At 44.0% G+C, this 17,459-nt stretch overlaps 1 protein-coding gene across 2 annotated transcripts in view; it reads left to right on the forward strand.

The window, feature by feature from the left end:
• The first annotated feature begins 2,607 nt into the window (after positions 1–2,607).
• Positions 2,608–17,459, forward strand: part of ENTPD7 (ectonucleoside triphosphate diphosphohydrolase 7) — a 35,574-nt gene continuing 20,722 nt past the window's right edge. Inside the window, exons 1-3 of one of the 2 annotated variants that reach the window (XM_088452179.1) lie at positions 2,608–2,791; positions 7,304–7,424; positions 8,022–8,204. In XM_088452179.1, the coding sequence (XP_088308305.1) occupies positions 7,417–7,424; positions 8,022–8,204 (191 nt within the window). In that variant the 5' untranslated portion in view covers positions 2,608–2,791; positions 7,304–7,416. The remainder of the gene's footprint in view (positions 2,792–7,303; positions 7,425–8,021; positions 8,205–17,459) is intronic. The other variant, XM_088452180.1, reaches the window with a different exon arrangement.

Raw genomic sequence — 17,459 nt, forward strand, 5'->3', positions numbered from 1 at the left:
CCCATATAGGCACAAAGCTCCTGTAACCTGTTGACTGGTGAATAAATGAGTCTGTGAAGCTAGATCCACTTATAGGCCTTTCACGTCAAAATCCCATTTCCACTGCAGCGCCAACCCGGGAATATCCTGTGTCGGCGCCGTTCACACTTCAAATGGGTGTAGTGCCAGTGGTCGTAGATGATGTCATCACCAAGCGCTAGAAACTCCTGCTCTCCCCTGAACACCAGGGGGGTGGGGAATGAGTGTCCTTTCGAGAGGCTGTGATGTCACGTCTGTCACCGGGGAGACGGGCAGGTAGAGATTACAGTCTCCCGTATGAAGCGGAGATGGGGTAAAAACCGGAACAGTCCGGACCATACAGGGTGGCTGTAATCTCTCCCTCCCCGGTGACAGCTGTCACACAGACAGCTTCTGAATACTACCCAATTACCGTGCTGGAAACAGGTCTCCAGACCCGGGTAACCCATTTCCACTGAGCTTGAGCAGGGTTTTATTCGCTTTAAAACCCTGCTGGATACCCGGGAAGAAATCCCAGGTCAATCGACCCAGGATTTTGCCCTATGAGCCTTTTCCACTGAGCCACTACCCGGGTTGACACGTCAATAACCCGGGTATTTTGGGCAGTGGAAAAGGGGTATTAGCAATCAGTGTCGCCTACTAATATAATCATACGAAATAATGTGCATAAGGTATATAGGTCTATTGTAGAAAATGCTTTCATGCTGGTATCTCAATATCCTAACCCTACCCTCTGCATGGTGTAACTGAGAACATGATTTGTCAGGCCATATGACCCGTTTCTAATCATTCATTGTCCAAATCCTGTGTTCCTGAACAAACTAGAGGTATTTCCCCCTATGTGCAGCAGATAGCAATGACACACAGGTAGGCTTTCTGCTTCTGTAGCCCATACAATTAAATGTGTAGCTTATACCCCTTTCACACTGCCAGCAGCCTGGGTTATTGTGCAGTGTCAAAGGGCCCAGTTGAAATAACCCGGGTCGATAACCCGGCATTTCAACTCGGGTAACGAGCAGGGTTGAACACGTGTTCAACCCAGCTCGCAGTACAGTGTGAACAGGTTTTCCGGATTAATGCGATCAGGGACCCGTTTACAGCATAGGAAGATCCGGCGCTTGGAGATGATCTCATCTTCAAGAGCCAGCTCAGCACGTGATGACGGTGACATCATCGACACGGCAACGAGCAGAGTTGGGCCACCAGTCTGAAAGGGGTCTCGAACGGGTCGCAAGCGGGATGGACCCATGTACTGAATCCCGGGTGCAACCCGCGTTTGCGATGTGAAAGGGGTACCGTATAACTGTTCATTTATAAGCCACCTGAATTGGTCCCTGATTCAGATTATCCGTAGTTTGATGCAGTGTATTCCGTCTGTGCACCTGAATCAGGCTTGCCTACCCTCCCGAATATCAGGTGCTGCATCCGGCCCCCTGAAAGGCAGGCAAGCCTCCCGGCATCCACCAACCCTCCCGACCTCCCCCCAGAATAAACTAGAAATCCCCGGAAGGAGGGAGCTGATTGTCAGCCAGTATGACCTGAATAAGTCTGTCCACTCTCCATTCCGCTCAAGCATCTAGTAGCCATTACGACCACATGCCATGCGCACAGACCCAGTGTTTTGTCTTCTGGGCCACTCTGTGCGCACTTTACCAGCTGCCATCCTTGAAAACGAATCACCAATGCAGCCAGTTTTGCTAATGCTTACACCGCTACTACGAGCGCCAACTATCATTCCACAATAAACCATTGTGTTTTTTTCAATCATCTTCTCCTGTTTAAAAGCAATAGGGCTTTCTCCCTTTGATAAATAAGTCCCATAGGGCCTGATTCAGAGATGTACAGCAATACCAAATGTGAATGCAGCAGTTGTGTGAAAATACGCCAATGTCGCAGCTGCCAGGATTTGTACTGAGTCACCCACCAGCGGCTTTGCAAATCCAAGCATACAAGATGGTACGCAGGAAGAGGCACTCTCCAAAAAACGTTTGTGACACACCTGCGTTTGAGTCGCCCCTTCTCTGTGTTGCCGCCTCCAAACGTTCCCTGCCCGTCAATCACTTTGCAAATAAATTCTCACTGCGAGCGACATCGGTAATGAAACTTGATGCAGGCGCAGTGCGACTAAAATGCATGTTCCCCTGTTGCAACATTGTTCTACTGCTTAATAATAAAAATAAAATAAAAAATCTGCCTCTTAGATGTCATTTTTATTCCTATTTTTAGTTGTGTTGCTCCAAATTCCACTGAGATATTGTGAGTGCATGAACCTATATAACACATCCCCCTCAGTAGCAAAATGTATTGGCAACTATGCTAAAGAAAAAAATAAAATGTATTGGCAACTATGCTAAAGAAAAAAATAAAATGTATTGGCAACTATGCTAAAGAAAAAAATATAAAAAAAAAATCACACTTTATATATGTGCAAGAGATAATCACTTAGCTTAATACACACACAGTAATATATACTACGTGGTTATAGTATGCACCTTGACATGCCATTTATCGCGAAGAAAATGACACAATGTCGTCGTGCTAATAAAGTTAGACAAGAAAAAAAAAACGATGACGTGTTATTGTTGTCACGTGACAAGACCGGTTTCTCACTTCCGGGTGGGAGTAAAGTGCTGGCAGTGTGGGCACGCACCGTGTGTGTCTGTGTGAGTGGTACATAATAATGGGGAGCCTGACACCAGCATCATCGCGGGAGAGATAAGGGGGAGGCGCTGGGTTCTGCCAGGAACAGGACTTGGAGGTAACGCTGACACAGGTAACTAGCTAGCAGGGGCTTCTGGAACTTGTAGTGCCACAAGGGGATCAGAGGTTGTGTAAGGAGGCAGCTATAATTCAGTAAAGCTACACGTTTATTTCTTTGCCAGACTCCCAGCCAAGGCAGTAGCACAGAGGTTCTCCAACTCTGTCCTCAGGACCCCACACAGGTCACCCAGCAGGAGCACAGGTGTATTCATTACTCACCGACACATTTTAAAAGTTCTGCAGGTGGAGTTAATTATATCTCTTGTGATTCTGCGAGGAGACCTGGAAAACATGCACTGTTTGGGGTCCTGAGGACCGAGTTTGAGAACCTGTGCGCTAGGAGATGCATACTATACTAGCTAGGGCACCCTGTTGTACATTTTCGTTTATTTCATCTTATTTTTTTTTAATTGGTATGAGATTTACTTTTGGCAAATCTGTGTTTTGGTTCCAATTTCCTCATGAACCCTTATCTAATTCATGGTGCATGGAGTATAAAGAAGCCAATTCGCAAGTTACTAAAAAGTCACGTGACTGCTGTTGATGGAGGTTTTTGTGTTTGTTTTTTATCGGTGTAATCAGATAATATTTGGTCCCTTGCGCATTGGTGAGAAATGTTTGCTGAAATTCTTCGGTCGTTCATGTTTGCAAGAAAATACAATGGAGAGACCAGATGCAACTGCCCCACGTCCGTGGTAATGAGCGGGATGATGGTAGTCTGCAAACTGTCTCAGACTAGGGAGAGAGGACTGTATTTGTCATAGACGAAGTCCCCTGAATCCCGGGAAAATGGGAGATTTACACATGATTTAGGGATTCTGCCTGTTCAGGCACCTCCTTCTGCATTTGCCTTTTAGAACATCGGAAATGCACAGACACTTGTGTGACGCTCTGCAGTTCCGTCCATCTCTGAATCAGGCCCATAATTCGGTGGCTTTTCATCCTCCCCTTTTTTTTTTTTTCTCTTTGCACATTCACATCATATTGTTTTTTTTTATTTTTTTAAGATTTTTACTAAAACCACTATGAAATGAAGATTAAAAAAAATATATATTTTCATCTAGTTAACCATGGGGTTAGCGTACATCTCTGAATCAGGCCCTGTAGTCTTTTTCTTTAATGTATAAATCCTTTCTCCCCATGCTTTGGTGCAAAAAAACAATAGAATTTTCTGCGAGTCAAAAATAGGGTATTGTCCCTATATTCATGAGGATTTCCTTTACACTGCAGTGTCCATTTGCACTTCTATGGAGAAGTGCATTTACAGGGTGCACAAAAAAAATCTCAAACAGTCAAAAGTGCTGCATGCAATAAAGAGAGGGCCTCAGTGTTCCCGTACTAAGGAGACTAAACTAAACACTATAAGCAGCTGGTCTAAAGTGCTACTAGGTTTGATTTTGATGTAACGTTTAAACATCGGTGTCTCTACCGATTTTATTCCTGGCCGCAAATCTAGATGCACTTCTTGGTTTTGTCTCCAGAGTTGAAATGGTCAGAATCCTTTTTTGGTGCAATTAAATACTTAGTACCACCTATTTATATGAATGGCTTCCCAGTTTTTTTTTTTTAAAGTTTACCATAGTGGGTTCAGATGTTATAATAGAGCATCAACTTTGTATAATGCATGTAATCGAGGGTGCACGGCGTGCGTCTTCAGACCACTTTTTCAGACCACTTTATGCAGACCGCTCAGTTTGCTAACGGAAAGCCGTTAATCACACATTGAGAAGCCGCTGACCTGACCACACAGCCCGCTCTTTTTGATCAATTAAATACCGGGAAGCCATTAATAATTAGCGAGAAAGAAGACATTGATCTATACTGACATAAACATGTATGAAGAAGCGGGCAGCGCACCCGCAAAATGCGTAACATCAGTTTATGCAGATCTCCTGATGAACTTTTAAATAAACTGGGAAGCCGTTTATATAACTACGTGGTACTGAGTATTTAATTGGTACAACCTGCGCCAAGAAAAGGACTCTTGCTATTATATCTTGCTATCTCTCTCTGTCCTTTAAAACGGCAACAAAAACACCCATTGGACTAAACTAGCATTCTTAGGGGTGTATTTATTAAAGTGCAGGTTTTTAGAGGTGGAGATGTTGCCCATAGCAACCAATCAGATTCAAGCTATTATTTTCCAGAAGGTGCTAGATAAATTTTAAGTAACCCGCGCTTTAGCAAATCTACCCCATAGTGAGAGGGCGCATTTTAGCTTTTCTCCAAAGTTACAATGCGCTGTTTGGCCCAGACTTGTGCACTAGAGCAGATAAATGAGGTTTGTGGCGCACATCACAAACCATTACCTTATTTTTATTAGGGTTAGCCTAGTATGCCTGGAATAAAAACTGGGCAGTGCAAATGATTTGTATTAACAGCAGTTTGCACAGTTGGCGCGATTGTGAATTTTGAGTCCGTAATCCGGTAATAAATGTGATATAGGCTTTGGTCTATCTCTTATCGATACGGCGGACTGGGGTGATTATCAGACAGGGAGCACGGGAGTAATTAACACACAGCCACACTACTCCCACAGGAATCTGAATTTTGTCATTTAGTGGGAGATTATTTGCCTATCCTGCTTACTGCAACATAGTGTCAAACTTTTGTCTAATTGTCTAACAAATACCCCAATTTCTTGTCATGCCAAGGTAGAATGATGTTGGTTACCCCAGTTGGTGCTCATTATCAGCCCCTTAAATTGCCCAATAAATAAGTGTCTGACAATTACCCCACACATACCTGTTATTTTCCAGACACCATTTTATTTTTGCTCTTGTATTTACTGTGGGACAACAGTCTGAATATTTATCAGAATAACTAGGCATGTGAGGATTTCATACAAAACAAAAATAAAAAAATTCTACAAAGTATCAGAGTTACAGCAAAAGTTTTTGTTTTTGTCTGAAAATTACCCCAGATAACCCTATGTTTTATGTAAATTTCTACAAATGTGTTTTTTTTCGTTGTACTTCCTCCTGACAAGTTGTACGTTTTACACAAGGTGAAAACCTTTGAGTAGGACCATTATATGTGTCTGTAGCGTGTTTGTATATGGTGACCAGGTGTTAAAAATGTCTGTTTTTTTTTTTTTTATTTATTATCAATTGATTTGAACCAATGCATATGAAATGAGTATGTTAGCCAGTCTGCCATCATATCTAGACTAGAAATATCCGGTAAGAACCACTGAAATAAAATTGCCTTTTCAGGGTTCCATACAGAAGGTCGACATGGAAATTGTCGACACAGAAATGGCCAATACTTTTTTTTTTGTTAGGGTTAGGCACTTACTGGAGGGTTAGGGTGAAGATTAGGGTTAGAAAAAAAAAAAATGTGGACCATTTCTGCGTCAACCATTTTTAGTTTTAATTTGACGCCGTATAGCAAATTTGTTGCACATAAATGGTTTGCAACATGAGCGCAAGTGTTTGTGCCATGTGCCTGGCGTAAACCAGGCGCATATGCTACTGTTGCTGATCGCAATGTACCTTGAGCTGCTCTTATGGGCGGAGATACTTAAAATAAAGTCATTTATGCCCATTTTGCAACCAAATCTGATTTAGCCTCCAAAGGTTTATCCTTTTTTTGTTTAGTTTATAAGCTTTCATAATATTTTAGAGAGCAAGGTGTGGAAAACATTCCTTCTATTCCAATATTGATCGGTCATATCTAGTTCTATAAAATACAGCATTTTCTGTGTAGATAGATTAAGGAGGTTGATAATGGTGAAAATTGTAAGACCACTACTCATTATTGTAACTCCGTGTATTTCACATTAGCCAATTAAATAATGTTTATAATTTTTGATGTTGGTTGTTCCAATGTATAATGGAAGTTAACAATGGATGTCACTAGTTATTTTTTTCGGGATGTAGGCACCAGTATCCTGACCGTTGGCATCCCGAAGGTAAGTATCGGGGTGTTAGGCACTATGGGGAGGGTTAGAGTTAGGCATCAGGGAGGGGGGAGGGTTAGAGTTGGGCATCGGTGAGGGGGTGTTAGGTTTAGGGTGTGGAAGGAGGAGATTAGATTTAGGCACTAGGGGGAGGTTAGGTTTAGGCACTAGGGGAGGGGGGGGTGAGGTTAGGGTTAGGCACCAGGGAGGGTTAGGAAATCACTCGCTGTGCGTTCCTATGGGTGTCGGGATACTGACTGTCGGGATGCTGCCATCGGTATTCTGACCAGCGACATCCTGACAGCCGGGATTTCATACCCAACCCATTTTTTTTTCAGGTGGTAGTTGGAAAGGAATAATGAGTAGATCATAGTATCCGTTTACTTATCTTAAATGCATCTGGCTGGTGAAACGCCTTACAGCATGCCACTGGCTTCCTGTTCCACTCATGAAGGTCTGTTATCTACATCCAACGTGTCAGCTGCATTGCAAATACAGTAATCTGTGAGGTTAATGTTCAACACTTATGTCAAGTCAGTATTGCCTTGTACATTACATAGGAAAGGCAATATCTAGGCTGCGTTACAGGTTTAAACCTCATATATTATTTTTTTTTCCCTCTAGACCGGAGGAGGCGGCAATGCTGGAACCCGTAACTTCTGTTTCTTGCGCCAGACTGCGCAATAGGTGACATGTGGAGAGCCAACGCAGAGCGCGGTTGACTGGGATTATTGCTTATGGCCAGGTAATACTTAAATGTTGTATGGTATTTGTAGTGCGGGCTAGCCAGAGTTATGGGGGAGCAAAGCCCGTACGGTTCCCATGGGAGCTAGAGAGAACACTGTTGGCGTATATGAAGCAGCAGAGTCCCTTCCTCATGTTTTACTGGTCATTTTATTTCTATAGACACACTATAAGCTTCATGGTGTATTTGATTAAAAAGAGTAGAATCCACTCCCTAGATAATGTTTGCATTCTCTTAACAGGGGTGTCCTGATATTCCATTTATGGAACGTTTATAGAGACCATAGAAGTCATCCTGCTTGCCATATGTTGTGGAAATGTAAATAAACCTTTTCCTCCTTCTGTTAGTCTGCATCTATGAATAGCTTATTTTCTAGGGAATAGCGTTCTGCCTTATAGACTGCAAAATAACTTCCCAGGACACATGGGAGTCTATCTAGGCTCTCGTGCCCTGAATACAAATTGATTAAAAATAATTGAATAACCAATAATGGACATTTGATAAAGTGCAGTGAGAGCTTCCTGGCTCAGACAGTATACAGCAGATATTCTGTATGTATTATTAAAATGTGGTGTGTTTTTTTTTTTTTTTTTCCAGAATTAGTTTTTCTTGCTTGTATCCTGTGTCCTGGCACTGCAGCCTGCCCTCCGTGACGCAGTTTTCCCGGCAACGAGTGGCCCTACTACTCATTCTCATCATAAGTTGTCTTCTTATCCTGGTGGCTTTTGTAAACCCGAGATTTTGGAACCCAAGAGCATTCCGGGATCGGCAGTTTAGGAGGTAAGTACAGTCCATATACCAGTTTCTGTTAGTGAATTGTGATCAGATTGTTGTACAGCATTTATTTTCAATTTATTGAAGTAATTCAATTCGCTCAGAACGGCCGACCAATTTCTTCACTGGTTTTTCCTCGCACCCGACAGTGGTGCGCAGGGAAACAAGCAAAGATTCCTTATTGTATTCTACAGTAATGTGTGCAGCCGGACGTCGCTAGGAATTGAATTGTCCACCTATATGACTATATATGATGATTTGCACTAGGTCGTTCATATTTTCCATGTTAAAATGGCACGTTTGCAGTTGTAATACTTAAGGAGCGTACACACTACACGATATGCTCCCTGAGCGATATCGTCTAGTGTCCCCGGCAGGGTGTGCTCCATGTCGTTCATGACATTGAGCACACCCGCTAAACGATATCATTAACGTTATTGTTCAGCGTCAGGCTCTCTCCCCCATTCCCCAACATGCAGCAACCTGACGACATTGTCAGGTTAACATGGCCTGCATGTTTACCCGATGAACGATAATGACTAATGACCCGCGGGAACGCGCATCATTGTTATCGTTCATCGTTTTGGTGTTAAAAATTTTCATATAATATAGTATAGATCGGCCATATGGTCAGAACCCTAAACACACCTGAAATGTCCACTGTTATGAGGAAATGAGTGTGCCCTATACGTGGGCTGGATAATAACAAACATTTGGATAATGTTCTGATCCTGGTATGTCACATCATGATGTTGTATTGAGTTACCCCTGAATTGCAATTTGGTATTATGTTGTAAATGTCACTTTTAATAATCTTGAATAATATCCATGAATGGCTATTGCTGCGATGCCATGAAACCACTGCGTTTAACCAGTACAGGTTTACATATGTTCATGCATGCAACTAATGGTTCATACACAGAGTCAGATTTTTCTTCAGATCTGAACGATAACGATTTAAAAAATCGTTCAATCATTCATATCTGAAGGAAAATCTGACATGTCTGAACGATGCGCGTTCCCGATGGGCAGATAACGATATCTGACATCTGATGTGTTTGCAGTCAGATTTGGACAATCCCATTCATTTTAATGCAGTCAAAAATCGTTCATAGTTCAAATCGTTCAAATTGTTGGTAAAATCGTTCATCAAATCGTTCAGATTGTTCCTCTGACAAATCTGACCGTGTGTATGCTCCATTAGTTGTTATACCGGTATCTGGGAGTATCTTGTTGTCCGTGGACTGCTGGGAATTGTATGATTCTGTCTCTTATCCAGCTGAAGCAATCCCCATGTTCAGATATGTTCCTGGTGGGATACATCTGGGGGGAAAAAAGTGTAAAGGGGTCCGTATGTACAAATGAGTCCTGAGAGAGCATTCACTGAAGCCGCAAAGGCTTTGCTCGACGTAAGGATTTCTTCATGAACAGTGTAAGTTAAGTTTGCTGCTGTTTGATATTGATGTCATAATAACCCCTTTTAGCATCAGAAAAGGGTAAAGGGGTTACTACTCGATCCTAAATAGCAGGTCCGACCAGGGTAATGACCAAGGATGGGAGGAGTGTGTAGTGCCTGATGGAGCTTGTGAGCTGTTGCTAAATGATTAACCAGGGGAACACCGTTGGTATAGTAAATGTAGATCTCTCATTGCAGATTCTCGTCACCCATACACCAGATGCCAGACTTCTCCTCAAATGTGGGCGAGAAGCATGAATGACATCTGCTAATTGGATGTTGACACTGCCACGCATCCAGTGACTGCATGTAAAGGCCTAAACTTACTGGAGAACTGTTGGTTATGAAAGAAAGAGATGACACTCTCTCCATAATATAATTAGTAGCAACACTAATACACTCTGGGCCTGATTCAGAGCCGGACGCTCTTTCAGAGCGCTCGCTCTGAATCAGTGCCCGCCTATTGTATTTTTAGAGCGGCCTACTGGCCGCTCGCATAGCTGTGGGTGACCACCCACAGCTAGTGCGAGCAGCCAGGATGATGGTCAAGACCATCACGACCTTCAGACTTGCGACGAGACCCTTGTGGTAGGATCTTTTTGCCGCAAGTCCCCAGTGGACTCCTTGCTCTTACAGAGCAAGAAGTCCACCCACTGACATCACTTGTGATGTCAGTGGGGCCAGCCCTAGACGGTAGCTGTCTGGGCAGCCACGCCCACCAAAGGGGGCGTGCTGTCACTCAACATCGACAGCACGCCCCCTTTTGTAGCGAGACCCGGAGCAACGGCTTGCCAGTCGCTATCCTGGTCATGCGCACTGGGCCAACATCGACCTGCTTGCGAGCGCTCAGCGCTCGTGTGCGGGTCTGAATCAGGCCCTCTGTTCTCTGGATGCCACCGGCATATCATACCCATCCCGGGCTAACTAATGCCAATATTTACTATATACATGCCTCCCTCACATGGGTCCAGTGTGCTCACGCAGTGCAGGGAGTTTCCAGACAGAGAACAGAGAGTATTAGTGTCGCTACTAATTATATTATGGATCGATGCTTATCTGTTTCTTCCATAACCAACAGTTCTCCAGTAAGTTTAGGGGATGGGCATGATATGCCGGAAGCCCGGTCAGTGAAGCTTTCAATAGGGGCGGTATGTACCCTAACCTTTCACCCCTCCCCTGGTGGTGCCTGACCCTAACACCCCCCGGCCGTACCCTAAACCTAACTCTCCCGGAATGGTAGGTGCCTAACTCTAACTTCCCCCCTCACCCGTAGCCTAACCCTAACTCCCCCCCACACCATCCCCGGGGAATCTCTTAATAATTACCCAGGCCCTAACATTCAGGATTCCGACATTCGGGATGGTGACGCCGATATCCTGATCTCAATTGAGATAGCGGCGTCGGCATTTTGCCATGTGGTGGGATTCCAGCGTCTGTATATCAGTGTCCGGCATCCCATCCGCCGACATATTAACTACATCCCAGTTAGCCCAGTACAGAGAGCAGCAATATATTATCAGAGTAAGTGAAGAGCATTATCCCACCTGGGAGTGTTTAAGCCATTTAATTTGGGGGTCTGTAAGGTGGGTCTCCTGTATGCAAAATACAGTGTGTTCAGTGAGTGATTCTGTAGTCATCTCTTATATTAGTCACCTTCCCTTCCATGAAATGATATTCTAGCAGACCCTGCATCGGCCGTATGGAGTCCAAGCTCCAATTTGTGTAGACCCTGGGAGAGCCTTAGATTACCAGCGATTAGTAGGATAGTTGGTAGCAGTGAAGCCTATTAAAGCAAAGCTATTAGGGAAAGTGATAAACTTGCACAACACCCTGTGTTCCTCCATGACCCGCATCCTATAAGCTGATTCAGCCCGAGAAGTATCATTTACACCCATTAGATTGCAAGTTTTCTTGTCAGCAGGACCCTCCCTTCCCTTTATATTCAGGTCTGCATTCATTATGTCTACCATGTGTGCTCCTGTGTTATGTATTTCCTGTTTTCCTAACTGTCTGGTGATTTGGAGCAATGTGACTCCTTGCAAACCACCGATAATATATATACCGAATCAAACTGTAGATCGGCAGAAGTAGTCCTGCAGCTTTGCATATAAACGCCATTATTAGTGGACCTTTACCTTTCAAAGTCGGGAAGATGACACCTTTCCTATGATGACGTGGGTGGCAGTGACTGTAATCCTCCCGAGCCAAGCGCCTCAACTAGATGGAATTTTTGTTGGTCTCAGTTACCCATCTAGATGGGAACAGCATACACTACAGTATATTTATAAAGTGGTGACTTTTGCCAGTTGCCGCTTATTGGCGGCTTGGAGGGTTTTTTTTTATATAAAGCAGCGCTAATTGTAAGTACAAAGCACAGCGTATTGTGCACTTAATACTAGTGATGCTTTTACATTTTTAAGCTCAAATCTGCCGAGAAGTACTTCTTAAATTTTGGTTACACCTGTTCGGCCCCAACGTTTCACGTTTGCACGTGGTCTATCTCTTCTGCGACGGTAGTTGTGTCGTCAGCAGTAGCTTGCAGCAATGTAGGCAGAGAGAAATCCGTATGCTGAATATTATTGTCCACTTCTGCTTCATGTATTTTAGCCGGTTTTGTTTCTCCAGAAGATCTTTTATGTAAATATTTTTTTTTTTTTATGTCTGCTCAATCCGCAACTGCCGGAAGGGTTCCTCCAGCTACCCTGCTGTTTTCAGGTTCCTGAAGTGTCCCATTCTCATGCTGTACTAGTTCTTCAGTGGAATGGAGCTCTTCCTGTGTCTTCTAAAGGTAGATTGCTGTGGATACACCCTGGATTACCGGACGTTCACAAACTGAGTAAAGCCTGGATGAGCCATTAGACATTGTAAAACAAATTATTTTTAGTGGATATAAATTGCGCCTGTAATTTATCTGGTTTTTTTTCGATGTAGTCAGGATCCCGGCAGTCACAATACAGACTCAAGAACCCAGATGGTTAGAATCCCCATGGCACCAGGGCGAGGGTTATGGTTAGGCTGGGAGAGTCGACGTTTAGGGTTAGGCTGCCAAAGGGGACGGTTAGGGGCTGCGGGAGGGGTGGGTTAGGGTTATAATACTCGCTGACATGCATCAGGATTTTTGACCGTCAGGATTTCGGAGCCGGCATTGTGACTGTCAGGATTCTGACCACTGGGATATCGTACCCAACCTGTTTTTGGACTCTTGCCTTGTTTTTGAGATTATAATGTATCAATTCAATAATATACTTGCATCACTGGAATTAAATTGATTGGCCGATGTCTCATGTTGGTTCAGTATACACAATGGCTGCAAGTGTCTGTAGACGAGTTGCACTTCATATGAAATATTTCTACTAGGTGAGAAGAGACCTTAGTAATATTGATCTCCACCCCCCCCCCCCCCACACACACACACACACCATTTCCAAAATCTACTTACCTGGAGTCCGTGGGAGGTGTGAGAGTTGCTATAATGTTAAGGGCTGTTCACGACTATCATTTTGTAATTCAGAATAGACCAGCGGTCCTCAAAGCTCCCCAACAGTTCATGTTTTACAGATATCAATGGTTGAGCACAGGTGGCTAAATCCAATTGACTGAGGTACTATTCACCTGTGGTTAAGCATGGATATCTCTAATACCTGAACTGTTGGGAGCCTTGATGACCGCGTTTGGGAAACTCTGAAATAGGCGATATCCTGTTACCTTCTGGGAAGTTTGAGTTACAGAGCATATTTGTAGTTGGACAGTATAAAGGGGCCTATCCATTTGCCGACTTTCTGCACGATGCGACCAAAACCAGGAGGTTTTGGTCGGGACGTGCAGAAAGTCTGCAAGTGGATAGCCGGCAAGGACCAGCGAGGCGCATGCATGCTGGGTCCTTGCCGACCCAGACTATCTATCGAACATGCCCGTCAACCTGACGACGGTCGTCTGGTTCGGCATGTTAATAGATAGGGAGGTTGGGCTCCTGCACTGAAGACGTTCAGTGAATGTTTTTCAGTGCAGTGCCCGCACCTCAGCGACATGAAAGTCTGAACGCTAAATTGTTCATTTACTAAATGTAATGAACTATTTTTTGGAACTACAAATGATTTTTGCATATTCCCTTACGGACAATCGTTGAGTTGGTCAGTCTGACTGAATTACAAACGTGAACGCGCATGAACAATAATCGTTCATAGTTTTAACTCAGAAAGTGATCGATTTTTTTTTTTTGAACGATAAATTATATCGTTATCGATAATCGTTCAAAAAATCGTGTGTGTATGCACCTTTAGATATGGGAGGGGGGTGTCCAAACTCAGGTCTAAATTGCAGTGTAAAAATAAAGCTGTCCAGTTTCTGTGGGCTACATGCAGAGGTAGCCGGTATTTACCCCACATGCAAAATAATAAATATTGCGTTTCGTTGCGTTGCAGCATGTTTTGTCCGAGTGCATAATTACTTGCTTTTTTTTTTTTTTTTGCTTTATTCCCAACTCTGAATCATCCCCCTAGTATGGAGGAAGGACGTAAGCAGACACTGTTGTCCTGGTGATGGCCCAGTGAATTCTTTGTTTGCATTCTCATTAATACAATCCACAGTGTGAAGGCCAAGTGTACATCTTAATATTCTGTATGTACTAAGCAAAAACTCACTTTTTCAGGATTATCTGATTTAAACGTAGGTAATCTGTGAACGGGCCATTCACACCAATGTTGTGTTCTTAAATTTAGTAAAGGGGCGGAAGTGTGCACCTGATTAAATGGGCACCGCAGAGATCCAGCCCAATGCTGCCATAACAAATAGAAGGCTAGCCCCTTCCAAAATTGTTCTAGGTACAGTAGCCTGGTGAATGCAGTGTTTTGGAGAGTATGTAAGTAACAGGGATTCCAGGAGAGGGGACTATTCAGCTATTTGGGGAACCGACGTTTGAAGGGTTAAAAAGGAGAACCTAAGTGTGGACGCATCCCTTAAACACTGCAATGCTTTACTGTGTGATAATATTACACAGTGTTAAAGTACTGAGCTGTGTTACTCTCCTTAAGCATGGGCTTGCAGTTTAATTAGCACAGGCCAGATTCCAGCCCGCCAGGTGCTCGCGGTCACACTGCCCACTTGTGAGACTCGCAGCTGCCTTCAGGGTCACACAAGACTCTGATATCCCAGATGCCGAGTGCCTCGAGACTCATGGATGTGATCTCACAGCTCAGCAGCTGCGGGTGTTAGGGGGCCTGCAAATGATTAAAGTATTTTGGTAATTGCTTTGGCGAACTGTTAACTCATTAGACTCATTACCCTCTTTGTATACCACACGCTGGTGAAAGCCATAAGCTGGGTCATATCCTGGTGCAATGATCAAAGAGGTTTGTAAGTCCATGAGACAATGCAATGCAGTCTCGCAAGCAATGCATAGTAATGTCTCAGTGCAGAGATTTCAGCAGTGACTTAATGTGCACCTGTCTGTGCGGACCTAACACAGGGTTTAACATTCTATAAGTCTGAGGAAGCGGGCCAGTAGTTGTTTGGCTGTTTTGCACCTACAAGTCCTGGCATGCACTGCCAGTGTTTGCTGGTCTTTGTAGTTCCGCAACTGCTGGAGAGCCACAGAAAAATAAAATGAGTAGAATTTGTTTCATTTTAGTCTATTTTATAAATGTTTTGTAAAAAAAAAAAAGACATTGGCGGAAGGTATGCTTGGTTTATTTGTTTTATTAATTTAAAACTCATCACTCTCATTCTTTTAATGGAACAACATCCCTCAATTTATCATTTTTACGCAATGGGTGTTAAGCATTGTACTGTACATAGGTTTTCAGTAGCCTAAAATATGAAATAGTTGCCGCTCCCTTCTGTTAAGGATTTTCTATTTATCTGGTGGTGTAAAAACTATGGCCCTCATTCAGAGCCGTACGCTCTGAGCAGAGCGCACGCTCTGAATGAGGGCCGGGCTCCATTTTCATGGAGCGTCCTCCTGGACGCTCGTATAGCTGTGGGTCACCACCCACAGGCTATACGAGCGTGCATTGTGATGGTCGAGACCATCGCGACCATCGAATTTGCGAGCCGGAGCCTGCGGTTGAGGTTTTCAACCGCAAGCTCCGGAGTGATTTTGGCTCTATCAGAGCCAAAATCACTCCCACTGACATCACTAGTGATGTCAGTGGGCCGGCTTCTGATGGGAGGCGTTCCCGTGGGAACGCCCCCGTCAGGGAGGCACGCCCACCAAAGGGGGCGTGCTGTCAATCAACATTGACAGCACGCCCCCTTTGATCGGACACAACGAGCGAAGGACTTTCCTTCGCTCGTCGCGTCTGGCGCATGCGCACGACGGAGCTCCCTCCGTCGTGCGCATGCTCAGTCCATAACATCGACCCACTTGCGAGCGGACAGCCGCTCGCGAGTGGGTCTGAATCAGGCCCTATGACTCAAAATATGACTTTGGAATTTCATAGACTATAATGGTTTTCTATCGTTCTTGGGTTGTTTTGCAACAAACCTGCCCAAATAACTGAGCTGCCTCTAGCAGGCATGATTGTAGAAAGCGCTGTATGGATCCCTAAGATCAGTGCAGGCTTCTTAGATAAATGCCACCAGAGCTAGGTTGCCTAGGTGAATCGAGCCCGCAACAAATCTGTGGGCACCCCTCCTAGGTGTACCCAGTCCAAGGCTCAGATTCAATTAGCCGTGAAAAGCGCTATGATTTCGCCTGTTTGGACGCGATGTTTTCTCCATGCGCTTCCACCACTTTTTGCCCTATTCAATTACAAAACAGGCGAAAAACGCGGATAGGCGAATGTAGTGAATGGCGAAACTAGTGGAAAGGACAGCATATTTTGGGGAAATCAGTCTGTACCCCATAAAAAGCCTCACTGACCCTGGGAATCAATATAGACGAGTATTAATAGCCCTAATAAAAGTAATTGGGGATCTTCTATTAAGTCAAAGGGCTGTTATAAGCATATTTGTATAAGTTTGAAAAAATTATATAAAGCTTTGTTTTTTGAGAAAAATAAGTACCGTAGTTAAATTTGTGGTACATGTAAATGGGTACTAGTATATTTTAGTGTCTCTAAAGTGCAGATTTTAAAAAATCTAAACAATACACCTGCTGCAGCCTCCTCCAATCCTAAAAACACCTGTCTCAACCTTATGGCCCCCCAAAATTCCAGGCCCACTACATTTTACCCATTTTCCAACACCTTTTTACATTTTCTCCCCAAAAATGACAAGTCTATTTTAGGGTGTTTAAGTTTTTTGTTTTTGCCTCATTAGTCATTGGGTTCTGAATCCAGTCCGCACATTTGTACCCCAAAACAGAGATTTTACACCTAATTTCTCCTGCATCTGGGTGGAGACTTATTCGTCTGTTTTTATACCAGTGGAGTTTTCGCGCAGGCGAAAACATCCTGGAATTGAATAGGGCAAAGAAGCACAAACATCGGAAAAAACTGTTCGCCGATCGCGGCTTTTCGCCTCTAATTGATTACCGCCTCTAGTGTTAATAGCTCTATGGCTATACCCCTTACCACTGGTGCTGTTGGTGTGGGGTTAATACATTTAATATTCTTCTTTACTGGTGCACTACAGGTCCCAGCTAGCCCAGTTGTGCCCAATTTTAAGGGCTGCCAGGGCATTGTGGCACTTGGAGAGCCTCAAGTGCCAGCCTGCCATGGCAGACAAAGCCAGCTGACACCTATAATGCACCAGAAAAGAAAGCCAGAACAAAATACAGATCTTTGCCCATATGCATGGCTGCACTTGCACCAGCCCAGTACTTGGCGTAAGAGATGCCCCTGATATGTGACTGACCTCTGCGTGCG

Source organism: Taudactylus pleione, unplaced genomic scaffold, assembly GCF_031769625.1.
Source record: "Taudactylus pleione unplaced genomic scaffold, aTauple2 ptg000034l, whole genome shotgun sequence".
Taxonomy (NCBI): domain Eukaryota; kingdom Metazoa; phylum Chordata; class Amphibia; order Anura; family Myobatrachidae; genus Taudactylus; species Taudactylus pleione.